The 21531-nt window shown below is 40.7% G+C and overlaps 2 protein-coding genes across 2 annotated transcripts in view; one reads left to right on the top strand and one right to left on the bottom strand.

Annotated features, from left to right (window-relative positions):
* The window catches only part of cdc42ep1b (CDC42 effector protein (Rho GTPase binding) 1b), a 232022-nt gene that overhangs the window by 23202 nt on the left and 187289 nt on the right, over positions 1-21531 (top strand). The window lies entirely within an intron of this gene.
* Positions 1216-20360, bottom strand: pick1 (protein interacting with prkca 1). Its single transcript, XM_083779760.1, has 13 exons — positions 20233-20360; positions 18611-18683; positions 17062-17173; positions 15304-15432; positions 13288-13354; positions 10741-10830; positions 10600-10653; positions 10018-10080; positions 8901-9034; positions 7749-7841; positions 7434-7484; positions 5230-5374; positions 1216-1668 (listed from the first exon to the last, which is right to left on the bottom strand). Exons 2-13 carry the CDS (start codon positions 18649-18651, stop codon positions 1388-1390), a joined length of 1260 nt encoding a protein of 419 aa, XP_083635886.1. The 5' UTR covers positions 18652-18683; positions 20233-20360; the 3' UTR covers positions 1216-1387.

The raw sequence follows: 21531 nt of genomic DNA, 5'->3' as shown, positions 1-21531 counted from the left end.
CAAAACAGTCCAGACTCCAGAGCTCAGACTTGATTCAAAATAGAGTGAAAAAGGCACTACACATTCACTCATATATATATATATATTAATCAGAACCCACTCACACCAGAACCCACTCACACCCTTCATAGTAGAATAGGATAGACGTCTCAGAACCCACTCACACCCTTCATAGTAGAATAGGATAGACGTCTCAGAACCCACTCACACCCTTCATAGTAGAATAGGATAGATGTCTTGCACTCATTAATCACTCACCCGATGTCTGAAGCACAGCTATGCCCCAAAACTGACCACTTTCCCATGAAAAAAAAAAAAAAACAGATATCGATAAAGCTATTGTTATATGAATGGTTATTAAAATATAAATTAAGTAGAAAGTTTAAATGCTGTGTAACGGTCCAAATATGTAATTTATGATGGTCTATTGTACTGTACACTCACAATCACTGAGATGTATTTATTTGAGAGACACATCCCAGTGCAAACAGGATTCAGTGATATAGCAGGGCTTTCCCAGGCGGAAACCTCCAGTGTGTCGACATAGTTAAAGGAGAATTCCATACTAAAAGGCTTTCCCTTTATTTGTAGTTGTTACGTCCCCACCAAAGAGGTCCAGGTGTTATTTTGTGCAAAAGCAAAAATTGGCTATTTCCCCTACCATAAGCCTTAAATGAATTGCATTGAATTGGATGGGAATTGAATGGGGCTATGGGCTTATTTCCATCTCTCAAAATTATAAAACATTTTGTACATAATCCTCTCTTTATAATGTAAATAATTTCCCAAGCGGCACACTTTACTACTTATTTGGATGGAAATAAGCAAATTAGCACAACACCCCATAGCCCCATTCAATTCCCATTCAATTCAATGCAATTCAATGAGCGCTTATGGTAGGGGAAATAGCCAATAAGGAGCTTTTGCACAAAATAACACCTGGACCTCTTTGGTGGGGACGTAACGACTACAAAGAAAGGTAAGAAAGCCTTCTAGCATGGAATTCTCCTTTAACCCATTCTGAACGGGGACCCATTTTGGTGTTGGCATCATGTTTATGCTTTAGCTATTGAAAAATAGCAGACCTACAAGCTCATATCGCGCCACCGAGTGGCGCGATATGAGCTTGTAGGTCTGCTATTTTTGAAAAAATCGAAGAACGACTGACATTTTTAGAATCTGATCTCAGGTCAGAATGGGTTAATCAGACCAGTGTGTGTCCAGTGGAAACCTCATATGAATCTGATCTCAGGTCAGAATGGGTTAACCGTTCCATCTGCCATACAATGTACAACTCACAAAGACGGTCGCTGGAGAAGAGAGAGGGGGTTTCAGCAGTTAGACTCCCTCTCCACGGGACCCCGACAGACCCACACCTTCATATCAGTCACTCATCATCAATGAGCTTCTCGGCACCGTTTTCGGCTTGTCTGACCGCACTGCTCCCTCCTTCCTCGCCTCCACTGCCCTCTCCCTCTCTCTCCTCGTCCTCCTCCTCGTCCTCCTCCTCGTCGTAGGCGTGGGCCTGGCCTCCGTAGTTCAGCATGGTGCGGGAGAGGTCCACCTCGATGGGGAAGACGTCCGCCTCCTTCAGAACGGCGTAGCACTCGTCGTAGTACCGCGACATGCCCGACACGAAACGCTGGAGCTGGAACACAATGTCCTGGACTGGATGGATGGAGAGGGAAGGAAAAGGGGAAGATGTGAGTCTGAGTAAGGAAAGGAAAGGAAAGGTACTGTGTTTACCCAGGGTAACTGGACTAAGGAAAGGAAAGGTACTATGTTTACCCAGGGTAACTGGACTAAGGAAAGGAAAGGTACTATGTTTACCCAGGGTAACTGGACTAAGGAAAGGAAAGCTACTATGTTTACCCAGGGTAACTGGACTAAGGAAAGGAAAGGTACCATGTTTACCCAGGGTAACTGGTCTAAGGAAAGGAAAGGTACTATGTTTACCCAGGGTAACTGGACTAAGGAAAGGAAAGGTACTATGTTTACCCAGGGTAACTGGACTAAGGAAAGGAAAGGTACTATGTTTACCCAGGGTAACTGGACTAAGGAAAGGAAAGGTACTATGTTTACCCAGGGTAACTGGACTAAGGAAAGGAAAGGTACTATGTTTACCCAGGGTAACTGGACTAAGCTCAAGAACTTGTTTACAGCCAGGCCCTGCTCATAGAACATTTCATGGTAGGGGTTCAATGCCTTGTCCAAGGGCACTTCAGCGGTGGTAATTTTAACGTGCCGGTCCGGGGATACGAACAAGCGACCTTCCGATATCAAGACCGCTCCGCAAACCGTTCGGCCACCGCTGCCTCACGTCAGTCAGTGTGTGTGTGTGTGTGTGTGTGTGTGTGTGTGTGTGTGTAACAGTCAGAAGATGTGATGAAGAGACAGGCTGACTCAGTTGAAAAGCTACTGTCTAAAAGGCTGCCCCTTTCGCCTGGCCCTGAATAAAGTGCAGTTACAAATGTGACCAGATTTTACTGAGAGACTGCCATCGCGCACATTCCAGCTTTTCACCAGAGAAAACCTTTTTTTTTTTTATGAGTTAATAGCACAGGCAGTCTCTTCACATACACTAGAGCATGTCTGAAATAAGTGTCAGAGCTGAAAACGACATGTAAATATGAAATAAATGCTTAAACATGTAGCTAGGTGTAATGTTAGAGACCACAGAAGTGAACCTTTCAAGCCTCTTTTCTCAACTCACTGTTTCTCTGCAAGACATTACTCTATAAGCCATATCTCCAAAACTGGTGGGTCAAACTGAACAACTTGCAGTCTCTCAGTCAAATTTGGTCACAAATGATCTTGTTCAGACTTAATATAGCCGATGCAGATAAATTAGTATGACTTCAGCTGCGAGACGAACTAACACCACTTGCTATTCATAAAATGAATTATACATTATAAAGGAATTATTATCCACGGACATAATATCTGTACTGTGAATGATACACATGCAAAATGAAAATAAAAAAACAAAGCTGTTTGTTTTCTCCTCAAATCATCAACAAGATACATCCATTCTTGTTAAAACAATATATATTGTTACACCGCTATGTTTTTTTTCCCTGCATTTATTAACTCTTAACGGAATAGAATTGTTTTAAGGTGATTTATTCTAGTCTTATGTCTGTAGTCTTGACAAATGCTTTATCGCTCCCCCTGGTGGTGAAAACTAGAGCTGCAGGAAGGGAACCAAAACAATCCAACAGTTGAATATATTGTTTTCAATTGAAACATAATTAACTCATTTGATTTTGTCTTGCTTTATACATTCTTTGAATCCCTAGGTTGTTACCCGTCCCAATAGAGCGTCGCAGTCCCGCCCCCTACCAGGGCCCAGGAAATGATTCCCTGTTCATTTTAGGGATGGGTCCGATTAATCGATTATCGTTGATAGGACCCGAAATCGATTATGAAAATTAATAATCGATAATCGTTTTTCTTTTCTTTTCTTTTTGTCTCCACCAGCCGAAGGCATGGGGAGAGTATGTTTTGCACTCCGTCCGTCCGTCCGTGTGTCCGTCCGTCCGTGACCAGCTAATCTCAGCCACCGTTAACCTGGTCGATGCCAAATTTTGCACACACACTCCCTGGATGCCAACCATGAACCTCTGCCCCAAACTTTCCAGAACGGCCTGTTATAGCGCCACCAGGAGGCCGCTTTGTGCAAAACAAGTTTTTGCACAGCACACCTACAGATTTTGTCCAAACATCACGCAAATTGGTACACAGTCTCTCTAGAGCCATTCAACCAAACCGGTCTTTCAGATTTCTCAGACTCCATACTGATTGGTTAAGATTGGCTTCCAAAATTCACAGGAGTGCTCAGTTTCAAACAAAATGCTGCAAATCATGAACACATCGCGTGATTTCCCTGAAATTGTGCACCCACATTCCCACTAGGCCGAGGACGAAATGCCACATGAACAATTTCAACTCAGCCTCAAGGTGGCGCTATAACTGGCCCAAAAGTGTTTTACCTCTAACTGCACGGATCTGTGGATAACCTGGTGGAGACCTGTGCCCAGAAGGGCACTTTTTCTAGTTTTCTTTCTTTTTTAATGAAAATCTGTTGGAAAGGCAATATTGTCACCCAAACAGGACAGGGCTATAGGCCTACCAAAGTGTGCCTGGGATGTGTCTGTGTAGCTGCATGACTGAGAGGAGTGTGAGTGGAGATTGATTCCAATCAAGATACAGGTTTGGAGGATTTAGCAGCTGTTGGGAATTTACCTAATCAGGCCTAGGCTGGGGTTGCTATGGTGATCAATTGGATCAACAGTGGTCCAGGGACCACCAGTGGTCCTCATTTAAAAGATGGAGTTAGTAACCAAATGGACCCTTATTAACTCAAGAGTTACAATTATTATTAATCAACTACATCAGGGGTTCCCAAACTTTTTTGACTTAGGTACCCCTTGGGGGGAAGATTTCTTTTTTTGTAGGGTTCATTAAAAAAAAGAAAAGAAAAATATATTAAAAAAAAAAAAAAAAAAAAAAAAAGCCCCCCCCCCCCCCCCAAAAAATAAATAAAAACGATTAATCGATTAATCGTTAATATTGAATTATACAAATCGATTTTCATTTTGGACACATTTACACATCCCTAGTTCATTTACCCCTCAGACATTTCAAAAAGTATTTATTTAAACTAAGACCTTTTAAGCCTCGTACAAAGCCAACTCGAGTTGTGAGAAATCATGACAACAAACACAATTCTTCGGGCCTAACAAATAATTGGAAAGAAGAAGAAAACGGCAGGTTACAACACATTTTGTTCTTGTTTTTCTTCTTTGTAATTATTTGTTTGGTCCAAAATATTGTGTTTATTGTCATGATTTGTCACGACTCGAGTTGGCTTCGTACGACGCTTAAAAGGTTATTTAAATAAATACTTTTATGCATTGGGAATAATTTCCTGGAAGAAAAACAAAACTAATAGTGTTGTCTCCTGCCTTTATTTTCTTCTTTCTAATGATTTGATCGGCCCAAAATATTGTGTTCATTGTCATGATTTGTCACGATCCGAGTTGGCTTTGTCCGCGGCGTAACCGTCTTTAAATAAATACTTTAAGAAAAGCCTATGGGAAAAATGCATTGGGATTCTTTTCCTGGGCCAATCGTCGTTCTGAAAGGGGGCGGGACTGCGACACTCTATAGGGCCCAGGGAATGAAAAAGAACGTGACATAAAGTGAGCAGAGTTGAAATGAACAGACCATGTTTCTGATCCAGAAGTTCTATCTTCTCCAGCACGTCCTTCCTCATCTTGGCAAAGCGGGCCCGAGCCTCCTGTCGGCACCGCAGAACCAGCCGGTACTCGTAGTTACCGGTACTGACCCGATACATGGGCTCTCCCATAGCCTGGGGGAGCAGACAGAATCAGGACACGATACATGGGCTCTCCCATAGCCTGGGGGAACAAACAGAGTCATGACACGATACATGGGCTCTCCCATAGCCTGGCGGAACAAACGGAATCATGACACGATACATGGGCTCTCCCATAGCCTGGGGGAACAAACAGAATCATGACACGATACATGGGCTCTCCCATAGCCTGAGGGAACAAACAGTCATGACACGATACATGGGCTCTCCCATAGCCTGAGGGAACAAACAGAGTCATGACACGATACATGGGCTCTCCCATAGCCTGAGGGAACACACAGAATCATGACCAGGGCTTAAAGGTATATTCAGTGATTTCACTTAATTCAAATATCACTTATTTTTTTGTTTTGTTGTGATAATCCTCCCTACTATAGAGTGTGCTGGCCATATAAGGAGTTCCTCCCTGTCCCCAGTTAACCCCTGGGGGTCAAAAAACCTTAGGTTTTGTTTTTGACTCTCTATCCTGATTGGACGAAAGGCTGGGTCCCACAGCCAAAAACGAAACCTAAGGTTTTTTTTGAGTGAAATCACTGAATATACCTTTAAGTATTGATGAGGATACTTACAATATGGAGGTGTTCGCTGAGACAGATCACACATGCACACACTATTGAGGTTTATTATTATGTCTTTTTATATATTTACTGTATTTTGTAGGTCAGGGTGAAGCCTTTTTTTTAGACAGTAAATTAGACATTAAACAAAAGTATATTTTTTCTTTACTTAAAGCTCTATTGTGTTATTTTCTTTGTGTGAATGAAATGTTATTTTGTCCTATCGGTAAAGTATTATTACAACATAATAATTGTGTTGTCCCTGGTCTTCTATTAACCCATTCTGACCGGGCACCCATTTTGGTGTCGGCATCATGTTATGCTTTAGCTATTGAAAAATAGCAGATCTACAAGCTCATATCGCGCCACCGAGTGGCGCGATACGAGCTTGTAGGTCTGCTATTTTTGAAAAATCGAAGAGCGACTGACATTTTTAGAATCTGATCTCAGGTCAGAATGGGTTCGTCAGACCAGTGTGTGTCCGGCGGAAACCTCGTATGAATCTGATCTCAGGTCAGAATGGGTTAAGACCTTTAGGTTCTGTGTTTGAAGGCCACGCTGCACCAAAGCAACGATTCACAACTCCACATGACCGACATGGTCCCGTTTTCTGTTTGGACACGCTTAGGCGGTAGAACAGGAAGGTTTACCCATTTAGGCCTGACATCGAATTTTTTACAGTTTCCGTGCCGGGAATGGATTACTCCAGGTTAATGTCGCTGCCAACCCCGCTAATACCGCCTTTTGTTTTATGTGTTTAATCCGCCGTAATGTAATAAATAAAAAGAAAATCCGTCTTCGCCGCGGAGATAGAGAGTAGATGCATTTGTTTTGATGACGAAACCGGAAATCGTCACATGCTGTGGGCTGCTAGGGCTTCTGGGAAATTGAGGCCAATGCAAACGAATGGGGTTCAACGCCTCATGGAGGAGGGTCCTGTGCTGCGTCTTCCGGGTGTACCAAGATGGCGGGTGGTGCGGTCGTTCATAACAAACGGGGGAAGCTTTTTTCGCTCGATTTTCGCGGATTAAAAGCCCAAATAATTCAGCGTATGCTCTAAAGGTAATACAACAATCTCGGCAGTGAAGGGGGGTTGATTAAAATGCGGGTTAAGCGTGTAAAACAGTCAAACTGTTATGTTTTTTTCTTCTGAAAAACCTCATATTTCTATATCAGTGGTTCTCAATATTTCATGTCAAGAACCCCACAAATTATATGTATTTGGCCAATGACCCCCATCTGAAAATATGTCATTCCAGGGACCCCCCCCAGAAGCAAAGATTTTGAGCTAAAAACGTTCGCTCTGAAAGAATATATTCAAACATTTGGGCCACATTTTCACGATTTTTCAAAAATAGCAGACCTACAAGCTCGTAGCGCGCCACTTGGTGGCGCGCTATGAGCTTGTAGATCTGCTATTTTTCAATAGCTAAAGCATTACATAATGGGTTAAACTCTCAGTCACGGCTACTCACAATGCAGCTGTACTCCTCATCATCCATCTCCTTCACCTTCAGGCAGTATGACTGAAAAACACAACGGAAGGACTATTGTAATACTACTGTAACTACTGTAATCGGCCCAAAGCAACATTTAACTTGTGTTACAGTAAACCTATAAAAACACAAGGGAATGAAGGACTACTGTAATCGGCCCAAAGCAACATTTAACTTGTGTTACAGTAAACCTTATAAAAACACGTTGCCGACGTCATCTCATAATGAAAAAAACGTTTTCAACCATTTCAACAAAATATGAATGTTTGTGCACGGTGATGATGTGTTCCTCACTAGATATTCAAACTTGACATCCAGGTACTTGCGGATGGTGAGCTTGGTGTCTGGAATGGCCTTGTGGAGGTACGTGTTCAGGTCATGAAGCATCTGAGAAACACAATAGCACACAATATGATAAGTGAGAAAAAGAAAGAAAGTTACTATGTTTGCAGGGTAACTGGACTAAGCTCAAGAACTTGTTTACAGCCAGGCCCTGCTCATAGAACATTTCATGGTAGGGGTTCAATGCCTTGTCCAAGGGCACTTCAGCGGTGGTGATTTTAACGTGCTGCGACCTTCCGATATCAAGACCGCTCCGCCATTTTGATTTTACAGATAAAAGTGGGAGAGGAACCCACCGCTATAAAAAAGGCAGCAGGTCAAGTTAATCTATTGGTTGGCTAAATTATGCATTGTGCGCTAACTAACCAACTACAAAAGGTGCCACACACAACCTTCACATTAAATGACCATTGAGCTGCATTGAAGAGATCTGACCTCAGATGGATTACGTATAGCAAAATAGGGCCACATTTACAAAGCAAATATTCAAATATTTCCTCGAGGACGTCGAATAATTCAGTCCAAACAGATCAAAACTTACATTTTCAAGAAAATGCACATCAATCATTTCACATACTGTATTTTATAAAACGAGTGCTTAACCCATTTTGTGGCGGGAAGTGGGAACCCCTTTTGGTGTTAGCATTATGTTATGCTTTAGCTATGGAAAAATAGCAGATCTACAAGCTCATAGCGCGCCACCGAGCTATGAGCTTGTAGATCTGCTTTTTTTTTTTTATCGAAGAACCACTGACATAGAATTAAGCAAGTGAAACGGTTACAAACATAGCAATAATAACCTAATAAAACGATTGAATTCACAAAAGTAGCTACCGGTACGCTTTGCGCCACCAGAGCGAGCCACATCACTTCCTTGTCTTGCTCGGCAAGTAGCCCCAGTGATTTGAAGGAGTGGGTTATCGGTGGAATTTACACCGGTCACGTGACGGTAACCAGCCAATCAGAATCAAGTATTGGGACTACCCGTATTGGAAACATAGATTTTTCAGAAAAGTGTCAGGATGTAGAAGGACATTTTTAGAATCTGATCTCATGTCAGAATGGGTTAAAGTAAACATGAAGTATTAAATGTTCTACACTCACAGGTTTGATGGTCTTGAGGAGCTGAATTCCATATTTCTCGATGTTGCGGTGCGCCTCGGCAAACTTCACAAAGGCTTCGCTGGCGGCTGCCTGGGGTTCCCGTACGCCGATAACCGAGAACACGTCCCCAAACGCTGAAACAATTACAATGATCAATAACCGAGAACACGTCCCCAAACGCTGAAACAATTACAATGATCAATAACCGAGAACACGTCCCCAAACGCTGAAATAATTACAATGATCGTGAAACATCAACCAAACAAGTGTGATTTATTTTCCAGAGGCATAAAAAGTGTCCAATTCATTTTGAACACTCATTTTGGACAACATCGGCATACTTAAAGGACCACTTCACCACTTTTCAACCTATCTTCATATAATAGGTCCTCACTAATAATCATGATAACATGGCACGATTTTTTTCTACTCAGTCTGTGTCTCATAGGAGGGCTGTGTGGGCAGTTTAGAAACCGTCTTCCAGTGACATCATCATTAGGCAGATTTATTTTTAAACAAGATTCTTTTACAAAAATGTCTAGATTTTCATTATCGTGAGAACGATGGCTTCCATTTTCCGCACTGCAACTTTTCAGGACTAGAAAGCCTGCAGTTTCTATTAGCTTGGATTCCCCATCGATGATGTCACTGGAGGACGGTTTCTGAACTGCCCACAGCCCTCCTATGAGACACAGACCGAGTAGAAAAAAATTGCACAATTTTTATCATGATTATTAGTGAGGACCTATTATATGAAGATAGGTTGAAAAGTGGTGAAGTGGTCCTTTAAGTATGCCGATGTTGGTCGGGCAGTCCAATACTTATCTCGTAAACGTAACTTGCGGGACTGCTACGGTAATTTGCTGTAAACCTTGGTGGTGGTTGGTGGATGAATCTTAAGTGATTTAGAACCCTTGTCCCTAATGTTCACTTAAAACGAGATATCTTTCAAGTTTTGTGCTCGATACCGTATCAACATGGCATATTCCAGCCTATTTACTAAAATGTATTTTTAAAGTGTTATAAATTATAATTGGGACATGCTCTGAATGTGACATTGAACTTACTTTCTACCCTATACTAGGGTATAAAAAGATGGGGTTGACATGCAACACACCTCTGTGAGTTTGGGAGAGCTCAAAGAAGGCTCTGAGCAGTCTCTTTGTGTGCTCCATCAGCCCTTTAAAGAAAGAAAAAATAACGTTATATCTTATTTGTGGCAGTTACAGCATTGCGTATCATATATATAGGTCCAAGGTCAGTGAACCAGGTCCCCCAACAGAACCAGTTCAAATACATAAGTCTAGTTATTCTGATTCCGATATTTCAATAGAAATCCAAACAGATGTTACTCCGCTTGAATTTTTTTGCATCCACTGTGGCTGGTGGGAAAAGGAAAAAGTTCACTTTCTGCCATGAATGATCCTAATGAGCACACCGACAAAGATGTAAAGTACTGAAGGCAACCATGAGCAATTTAACCCATTCTGACCCGAGATCAGATTCTAAAAATGTCTTCTATACATCATGACAGTTTTCTGAAAAAGCTATGTTTCTATGTCAGTCGTTCTTCAGTCGATTTTTCTAAAATAGCAGACCTACAAGCTCGTAGCGCGCCACTCGGTGGCGCGCTATGAGCTTGTAGGTCTGCTATTTTTCCAATAGCTAAATTATAGCAACCCAAAATGCAGGTTAAGACCTTTGTAAAGCTCTGCTGTCTTCTCCAGCTCCTCCAGTCTCTTAACCAATCCATCTGCAAAGAAAAGGTACAGATTAACAATAAGATATTTATATATATATTATATTTATCTATATACACACAGTATATAAAATCTCTAACCGTTGCATAGAATGGCTCTGCTGAGTCCCAGAGCATCAGCGGTGCCTGAGCTCATGTTCTCCACTAGGCGGTGCTTGACTTTCTTCAGCACTGAAACAAACAAAGGAAACAACACATTCATGGTGTTTTAACTGGCTCTTAAACAAGGAAACACCACATTCATGGTGTTTTAACTGGCTCTTAAACAAGGAAACACCACATTCATGGTGTTTTAACTGGCTCTTAAACAAGGAAACACCACATTCATGGTGTTTTAACTGGCTCTTAAACAAGGAAACACCACATTCATGGTGTTTTAACTGGCTCTTAAACAAGGAAACAACACATTCATGGTGTTTTAACTGGCTCTTAAACAAGGAAACACCACATTCATGGTGTTTTAACTGGCTCTTAAACAAGGAAACAACACATTCATGGTGTTTTAACTGGCTCTTAAACAAGGAAACAACACATTCATGGTGTTTTAACTGGCTCTTAAACAAGGAAACAACACATTCATGGTGTTTTAACTGGCTCTTAAACAAGGAAACAACACATTCATGGTGTTTTAACTGGCTCTTAAACAAGGAAACACCACATTCATGGTGTTTTAACTGGCTCTTAAACAAGGAAACAACACATTCATGGTGTTTTAACTGGCTCTTAAACAAGGAAACACCACATTCATGGTGTTTTAACTGGCTCTTAAACAAGGGAACAACACATTCATGGTGTTTTAACTGGCTCTTAAACAAGGAAACAACACATTCATGGTGTTTTAACTGGCTCTTAAACAAGGGAACAACACATTCATGGTGTTTTAACTGGCTCTTAAACAAGGAAACACCACATTCATGGTGTTTTAACTGGCTCTTAAACAAGGAAACAACACATTCATGGTGTTTTAACTGGCTCTTAAACAAGGAAACAACACATTCATGGTGTTTTAACTGGCTCTTAAACAAGGAAACACCACATTCATGGCGTTTTAACTGGCTCTTAAACAAGGAAACACCACATTCATGGTGTTTTAACTGGCTCTTAAACAAGGAAACACCACATTCATGGTGTTTTAACTGGCTCTTAAACAAGGAAACAACACATTCATGGTGTTTTAACTGGCTCTTAAACAAGGAAACAACACATTCATGGTGTTTTAACTGGCTCTTAAACAAGGAAACAACACATTCATGGTGTTTTAACTGGCTCTTAAACAAGGAAACACCACATTCATGGTGTTTTAACTGGCTCTTAAACAAGGAAACACCACATTCATGGTGTTTTAACTGGCTCTTAAACAAGGAAACACCACATTCATGGTGTTTTAACTGGCTCTTAAACAAGGAAACACCACATTCATGGTGTTTTAACTGGCTCTTAAACAAGGAAACACCACATTCATGGTGTTTTAACTGGCTCTTAAACAAGGAAACAACACATTCATGGTGTTTTAACTGGCTCTTAAACAAGGAAACAACACATTCATGGTGTTTTAACTGGCTCTTAAACCAAGGACTGTCTAAAGAGGACGGGACGCGAAGACCGTAAGGGCGCCGCCATGTTGCTCACATGGTGCTCCATGGAAGGAAAGAAACATGCGCAGTTGAGACCAAGGAAGCTGAACGAGGAAGTGTTGGCTGCATATAGCCCATTGCGCATGTTTCTTTCCTTCCATGGAGCACCATGTGAGCAACATGGCGGCGCCCTTACGGTCTTCGCGTCCCGTCCTCTTTAGACAGTCCTTGTCTTAAACAAGGAAACAACACATTCATGGTGTTTTAACTGGCTCTTAAACAAGGAAACAACACATTCATGGTGTTTTAACTGGCTCTTAAACAAGGAAACAACACATTCATGGTGTTTTAACTGGCTCTTAAACAAGGAAACAACACATTCATGGTGTTTTAACTGGCTCTTAAAACTCTTTCAGCGCCACCTGGTGGTCACCAGTTTAGGCTCTGAGTGCCAAATCTCCCATTATAAAGAAAGAAAGAATTTGTAATTATATTATGCATGTCATGTGCATGTACACCAGATTAGAGGAATTTTCAAAATATGGATGAAAATAATTCCCAAGGGAGAGACGTCTTGACGCCCGTGGCATCCATTACTTAATTGGCAATTAGACGTCTTGACGTTTATGGCTACTAAACAGTTTTAATGAAAGTGCTTATTATATTGACAACAGATTTTTTTTTTTTTGATTGATTGATTTATTAACAGTTTGCAGAATTACAGTACATTTCAAGCACAAACTCAATACAAAGACTGTTAACTGTGAGTGGACGACCCAATTAAGCATTACACTTGTTTACAACAGGGTCCACCATGTTCAATTCATCAAAACATTTGTGTGGACACTGGACTAGTTAATCTCTCTCTCTCTCTAGGTCATCGAGCCATCCAGCTGTATTTTGCAGGAGGATTATTAAATTATTGTTCAGTGCAAATAATATGTAAAGCTAAACAATTGTTGGCATTACTCCCCATCTATTCCTTATTGGAGCAGTTACCTATATCCTTATATATATATTATATTATATATATAAACCTTATTGGAGCAGTTACCTATATCCAGTGACTTCCCCTGTTTGGGGTCTGCCTGCAGTTTGTTGTAGTGGATTGTTGCTTCTCCCTGTCGAACCATACAATAAAACTGATTAATTATCATAGTAACAGAATACAGATACACCAACACATTAACCAAAATGAAATGTTATAAACCTATATAATCATTATTATAGTTACATCAAAGTGGAGATCACTGTATTTAAAAAAAAAAAAAAAAACACGGGTAATTTGTAGTAATTTGCACACCTTGCAACTAACAGTGAGAGTAAATTCCACGCGCAGTCTTTGTCAATGGTTGGACAATGACACGGTCTAATCCTTTAATTCCTAAACTGGACCCCTCGTTCTAATCCACTTCCTGTGGGTTCACAATAGTTCCAAAAACAACACGGCCACCGCATTGGTGCCAATATGTCACATGATGCTAGCATCTATTGTTCCTATTTCTCTAGTAGTGAAGGGGGGGGGGGGGGGGGGGGGGGGGGCTTGTTATGTCCCTCTTCTGCTGCAGTCTGATGGCGCGATTCACACCCCAAATTAAGTGAGGTCGGGGACATACTTTACGGGACGATACCTTCCATATACTGAAGTCATCTGTAAGTACAGTATCTTGTTTTTTTTCATTGACAATGTACAGCAGCCAACATTACATAACACATGACATACATACATTATACACTACCAGAGATTAAAACAGTTTATAGTTAAGGGACGCAATAAAACAACGACCTCTGCATCCACGGGATGCACTACTATAGTCTACTGTACTACTGTACTGTTTTTTATTCTAGTTTATTTTGCTAGCTTTTGTTATAATGATAATTTATTCTTCCGTTTTCTACATGAATATAACCACATTATAACCATATAAAATGGGAGTTAAATGCTGCAATAAAAAAAAAAAAAAAGGCAAAATATGTGGGACTCATAAAATGTCCCTGGGACTCATCTCTAAAATTCCATCCCTGCATCCCGGGACTCATTACATTGAAAACCTATTTACATCACTGCACTACAGCAGTGGTTCCCAAAGTGGGGTCCGGGGACCCCCAGGGGTCCTTGAGGGAGTGCCAGGGGGTCCCCAGCTAAATGATAGCTTGGAACCAAATGGAGCCTTATTTTACACTCTCAGAGTTAAATTAACATTGTCAATGTTACATTGATTTTTACAATATAAATTGGAGTCCCAGAGATAGAAATGTCTGTAGACTAATGCATGTCAAACTGGGGGGTCTTTGAAATTAAAACGGGTTGAGAATCACTGCTAGAGCCGTAAAAATAATCTTCTCTTATGGGGGTCTCTGGCACATCTTTTAAAATGGGGGTCCGCGGGCTAATTATAGTGTCAATTTGGGGGTCCTTGACATGACAAAGTGTGGGAACCACTCAACCACTGCACTGTACAGTACATGAAATAATCACTAAGAATGGGTAGAAAATGAAATATTTCATCCATTGGCACATCATGGCTTCCAAAAACACAAAGATTTTACATTGATTCAGATAATTTGATTTGTAGAATAGAAAGTAATCTCCAGTCAACAGTTGCTTTACCAAGCAAGATTTATGTGTTAGATTGAGTGGACAAACTGAACCTGCCACAGAAATGTATGCATCACCATTTGGCTGGTGTTACCAAAATACCAACCCATCTTCAGTTAACAGCTGGAGACCAGACCCTCCAACCAACTCAACACTTTGACCTGAGATCAGATTCTATAAATGTCTTCTGCATCCTGACATTTTTCTGAAAAAGCTATGTTTCTATGTCAGTGGTTCTTCGATTCTTCGAGTGGCGCGCTACGAGCTTGTAGGTCTGCTATTTTTGAAGAATCGAAGAACGACAGACATAGAAACATAGCTTTTTCAGAAAACTGTCAGGATGTAGAAGACATTTTTAGAATCTGATCTCAGGTCAGAATGTGTTAATGACAGCCATCCTCCATGACGGTATACCTGTACAGAATCTGATCTCAGGTCAGAATGTGTTAATGACAGCCATGACGGCTATACCTGCACAGCTTGAATCATCTTGGCCACCTCCACCTTAGTCTTTCCCTTCACAGGCTTTCCGTTCACGCCTGTGATTTCATCGCCGGCTGCCAGTGACCCCTCCAGGGCTGCAGGGGTGTTGTCAAAGACCTGCAGGGCAATAGAAATGAGCATATTATCCCATAAGAACTAATAACTAATAACTAATAACTAATAATCCCCCAAACTAATAACAAAGCATGTAAAAGGAGACTATGGTGCCAAATATGGGTGCAGTTGTTTTGTGTCAAGATGTCTAGTAAAGCTGGTGTATTATTTGTAACATAGCACTTAACCCATTCAGGCCTAAGGCCGATTCTAAAAACGCCTCTAAATCCTGACCTAAGGTTTCTGAAAAACTTCAAATATTGATATAGCAGAATCAAAATTTTTACATTTTTGAATACTGTACATACTGTACAGAACCCAAATATGGGTTCCCGGCCTGAGGGGGTAAGGTACAAATAGGGAACCCCGCCCAGAATGGGTTAATTACTGGTACAGTCTCGAAGGAGTTTAATTAAATTACTGGTACAGTCTCGAAGGAGTTGTACAACAAGTTGTACAACTTCGCAGGAGACTGAGAAGTGCCGCACCGGCAAACAACATTGGGCCAAAATGTCCTCTCAGTACAGGGTTGTGTAGCATGGAATGGCCTTCCTCTGCGTATAAGGGACTGTGCTACATTTCCCCCTTTTAAATACAATCTGAAAAAATGGTTGCTTGAAAACCAAAGCTGCAACCATTCATGATTATTTTAGGTGCATTTCTTTTTTTATGCTGTGTTCCCTATGTAGTGTCATGTAAATGCATTCCACTGTTTGACCGTATGCTTTTCCGTTTTGTGTTTCCTGTGAGGACTGCGGATGAAAATTAGCAACTGTGCTACAGTATATCTGGTGTATTTACGTCCATGTGACGTCCATTAATAATATGCATCGTCCTGTCCAAATGAACAAATAAAGTAAAAGTAAACTTGTGTTATGCAGTGTCGTTTTCGAAAAATGTTCGTCGACTACCTTTTTCCACTGATGAAAACTGAATGGAAACTAAATGAAAACTAAGCTATGATGACTAAAACTAAGACTAAATATACTGACAATTTACAATAAACAAATAAAAACTATTAGGAAGGGACTAGTGGACAAGAGACCCAGTATAAGTCATTTGACTCATTTTACAATTAGTTGCATTGTAGATCGGCTATTTTCAGCAAGTGAAAAAAAAACAGTCACTAAAGGCCCTCCAAAATACATTTTGTTCGACTAAATCAACTGTAGATTTAGTCGACTAAAATCTTATGATCTTTAGTCGACTAAATGGTAAATAAATGGTAAATGGTGCATTTATATAGCGCCTTTATCCAAGGCGCTTTACAGAGATTGTGCATTACATTCACCCATTCACACACACATTCATACACCAATGGCAGCGGAAACCATGCAAGGCACCAACTAGCACATCGGGAGCAATTAGGGGTTCAGTGTCTTGCTCAAGGACACTTCAACAGTAACTCTGGGGGAGCCCAGGTTCGAACTGGCAACCTTACGGTTACCATCCAGGCACTCTACCCCTGAGCCACCGCCGTCCCCTACCCCCCCCCACCGCCGACTAAAACTAGACTAACACTAAAACATTCCATGGGACTAAAACTAAATGAAAACTATTCAAGAGACTATGACTAAAACTAAATTCTAAATGTGCTGCCAAAAACATGAAATCAGTCTACATGTATCTTACCTGTACGATGTAGAGACAGGGGCAGTACTGTGCCCCGCCCCCAATGCTGATCCCTATCAGGTTCTGAGCGTCCTTCTTCAGAGTGACAGTTCCAGGTACTGTCGGTATCCCCCTTCAGAGGAGACACCATTAAATAATTCTGACATGAGATCAGATTCTAAAAATGTCTTCTACATCCTGACAGTTTTCTGAAAGTTTTCCGTGTCAGCCGTTCTTCGATTTTTCAAAAATAGCAGACTACAAGCTCAATAGCAGACCTACAAGCTCATAGCGTGCCACTCGGTGGCGCGCTATGAGCTTGTAGATCCGCTATTTTTCAATAGCTAAAGCATAACATAATGCTAACACCAAAAGGGGTTCCCTCCCCAAAATGGGTTAAACCCAATTTTATATTTATAATTTGTGGTGTTTTAAGTGAAAAACATGACACTTGAAGACTGATGAAAACTGATACTTGAGGCTAACTGTATGATGAGGCATGAAACATTATAATAATAGCTCAATGTAATTAATTTCACTCTATGTCCCAAAGAATACAAGACGAGTCGCCCCGGGCGTACAGCCGGCGGAACTGCCGCGGCCTGGTATTCCTAAAGTAACCTAAGTAAATTATGCTTAACACATTCTGACCTGAGATCAGATTCATACGAGGTTTTCCACTGGACACACACTGGTCTGATCAACCCATTCTGACCTGAGATCAGATTCTAAAAATGTCAGTCGTTCTTTGATTTTTCAAAAATAGCAGACCTACAAGCTCGTATCGCGCCACTCAGTGGCGCGATATGAGCTTGTAGATCTGCTATTTTTCAATAGCTAAAGCAGAACATGATGCCGACACCAAAATGGGTGCCCGTTCAGAATGGGTTAAACGGTTAAACCTAACCTTATTCATAACCTTAACCTCAGTAAAACTAACCCTATTTAAACTATGCCTAAACTTAACCCCAGTAAAACTATGCCTGACCCTAAACTTATATCTAACCTTATTCATAACCTTAACCTCAGTAAAACTAACCCTATGCCTAAACTTAACCCCCAGTAAAACTATGCCTAACCCTAAACTTATATCTAACCTTATTCTCAGTTAAACAAAAATAAAGAATACAAGAACCACCGCACCGAGTGGTTTAGGGGCGACTGTAGCCGATACCGTCCCAAATATACAATAAATACAGTGGATTGGAAATGTTACTGTGGCAACGATTCTTAGCGCAAACTTGCAAAGTCATTCAAAAACAAACAAAGAAACACCCTCTTTCAGCGCCACCTGGTGGTCACCAGTTTAGGCTTTGAGTGCCAATTCTCCCATTATAAAGAAAGAAAGAATTTGTAATTCTATTATGCATGTAATGTGCATGTCATCACCCTGTACACCAGATTAGAGAAATTTTCAAAATATGGATGAAAATATATATATATTTTTTTTAATTCCCAAGGGAAGACGTCTTGACGTCCGTGGCATCCGGTACTTAATTGGCAATTATACGTCTTGACGTTTATGGTTAATAGAACATAAAACTTTAAAAGTGACAATATTCTAACTTACAACTTGTCCTCTTCCAACTCATAGTCCATGTCTGTGAACATATCAGGCCAGCGTCACCCCGTCCTTGTGTAACCTGATATTGACATGGGTTCAAATTACAATCAAAGTCCTGAACAATGACATTACATAGAAAGGGGGAGATTATAATATAATAATACTACTTTTTAACCCATTCTGACCTGAGATCAGATTCATACGAGGTTTCCGCCGGACACACACTGGTTCTGATTAACCCATTCTGACCTGAGATCAGATTCTAAAAATGTCAGTCGTTCTTCGATTTTTCAAAAAATAGCAGACCTACAAGCTCATATCGCGCCACTCGGTGGCGCGATATGAGCTTGTAGATCTGCTATTTTTAAATAGCTAAAGCACAACATGATGCCGACACCAAAATGGGTGCCCGGTCAGAATGGGTTAAGGGTGTGCATCTCCAAGAGATTTAAATAAATAAAAAAGGTATGACATTATTGGATTCCACCAATAATGTCAGCTTTCAAGCACAACTCTTTGTATTGAGTTTGTGCTTGAAATGTACTGTAATTCTGCAAACTGTTAATACATATTTCAAATCATCAATCAAAAAAACATAACTTCCATTTGTAGTGTACATATAACTCCCGAGAGTGTACATTACAAATGGAAGTTATTACCAGATGTCCCCGTTTGCGTGGGATAGTCCTTCATTTCCAATACTTTTTAGCTGTCCCAAAAATGTAGACCCTGTCCCACATTGTAACTGGCAGCCAGGCACACATGCCCTAATAGTTGGGCTGTTCTGTTGTAAAGCTCTCATATTCTCTCTTTCCCTGCAAGATGTGTTTTAAAATAATGTAATATCCCCTTATTCCCCTCTAGGCTACAGCTAAGTCGGTCTATACCACCACCACATCTTTCATTTTATAACGAAATGTGAGACATCAGAGGGGTTTAATAACGAAATGATAGGCAATATTAGGCCTATATGGTCGAATATGACATCAAGGAATTGAAGTAATAAGTTGCTAACGCCGTCCTGTCCCACACAAAGTGATACTTCTGATTGATTGATTGAAATATGTATTAACAGTTTGCAGAATTACAGTACATTTCAAGCACAAACTCAATACAAAGACTGTTAACTGTGAGTGGACGACCCAATTAATAAGCATTACACTTGTTTACAAGAAGGTCCACCATGTTCAATTCATCAAAACATTTAGAGACGTACAAATAGACACTTCTATGTAGACAAAGAACAGAACAGGAATTCATCATACACCAATAAACCACCAAACAGCTGGTAACAGACAGCAACATGAGTACTGACGCGTTAGCCATAGTTTGAATTAGCCCAAACATTTAAAAAACCTCTACGAGAATCTAAATGTTTGGGCTAAGTTTGAATAATTAACACGTCTAACTTAATAATGAATAGATAGATAGAAAGCCTGTATGTATGGAACTGATGTAGCCAAATGAAAATGCGTTAGTTGTATAGCTCTGTCGCTGTGCATTAACAGAAGACCCTCAAAACGGTGACGTTGTACGGCTAGCCTGCTAGCCATATACAGTAGCAGCAGCAGGTGTATTTGGAAATGAATAACACATACAAATAGGAATACGAAGACGTGGGTTTTTACCTTTGACAGAAGGGGAAACAGTTACTCTCGTACAAATGTCATTTGACATGCATAAGAACAGCTTGTTTTGATCAAAATGTTCCTTTTTTTATTCAGCAAAATGTTTCATTTGTGGAGATTGTCTTCCTCTGTCTCTGACACATCTGTTTACTTTCCGTCGTCACGTCCGGGAACTCAGCGGAAGTTGGAGAGAGAGGCGTAACATGATGCAAATTAAAAGCTTAAAGGACCACTTCACCACTTTTAAATTTATTTTCATGTAAGATAAATTGTGCTCCTCACAAATGTAATGTTCATGATAAAATCATCATCATAATTTTTCGACCGCAGTCGAGATCATGGATTTCATAACATCACGCCAGACTTTCCGGTTCTTCATTGCCATCCCCAGTTCCTGCTTACTGATAGCGATGAGGGAACGCCAGTTTTCTGATAAAATAAATGAAATGATAAATAAATAAATGATAAAATACTGTCTCATATAGGAGGGCTGTGGGCAGTTCAGAAACCCGCCCACATCATCGTTGGGCAGATTTAACAAATAATAATAATAATAAGATTAAAAATATATTATTCAGATTTGTATTATCTTAAAGCCTGCAGTTTCTATTAGCTAAGCTTCGATTCCCCACCCATGATGTCACTCCCATGAGACAGATCAAAGTTGGGAAAAAAATGGTGGCATTTTATCATGAACATTAATTAATGACGATAAAGAACACCCTCTCGTTTAATATTGCTTAATTATATGAAGGCATATGGTGCAAAGTGGTGAAGTGGTCCTTTAATTGTCCAACGCATTCATACAACTTTTATCCCACATTGGCAGAAGCATTGAAAAGGCTGTGAATAATAATATTAGCATCTCACACTGTTTACACAGGTTACTCATTGGTCAAGGCAGAACATCTATCATGTTTACATTGTGAGGGAAACTGCTGCGAGTTTTAAATAGATTACATGATGATTGAACAGTCACATCACGTGGCCTACTCAGGGCCAAACTAGCCATTGGGCCGCTGAGGCCTGGGCCCTTGGCCCTCAGGGGTCCTTGGGGAAAACAGGACTGCATGGTTTTGGGTTTGAGGCCCTGACAAGGGGCCCTGACAAAGGGACCCTTCATTGGCCGTTGATTGTATTAAATTTAGGTAAAGAATATGATGAAAAAAATGCATACGTGTGCGCTATGGGGGGGCCCAAAGAAATGATTGTCCCATGGGGTCTCATCGTTGGGTGTTAATCCGTCCCTGAGCATGAGCATACTACTAAAGTAGCCTATACCAGCCTCTGATCACACAG

The sequence above is a fragment of the Protomyctophum parallelum genome (assembly GCF_964188405.1).
Source record: "Protomyctophum parallelum genome assembly, chromosome: 13".
Classification (NCBI taxonomy): Eukaryota; Metazoa; Chordata; class Actinopteri; order Myctophiformes; family Myctophidae; genus Protomyctophum; species Protomyctophum parallelum.
The sequence above is the reverse complement of the archived record's forward strand: the minus strand, read 5'-3'. Positions and strand labels throughout refer to the sequence as shown.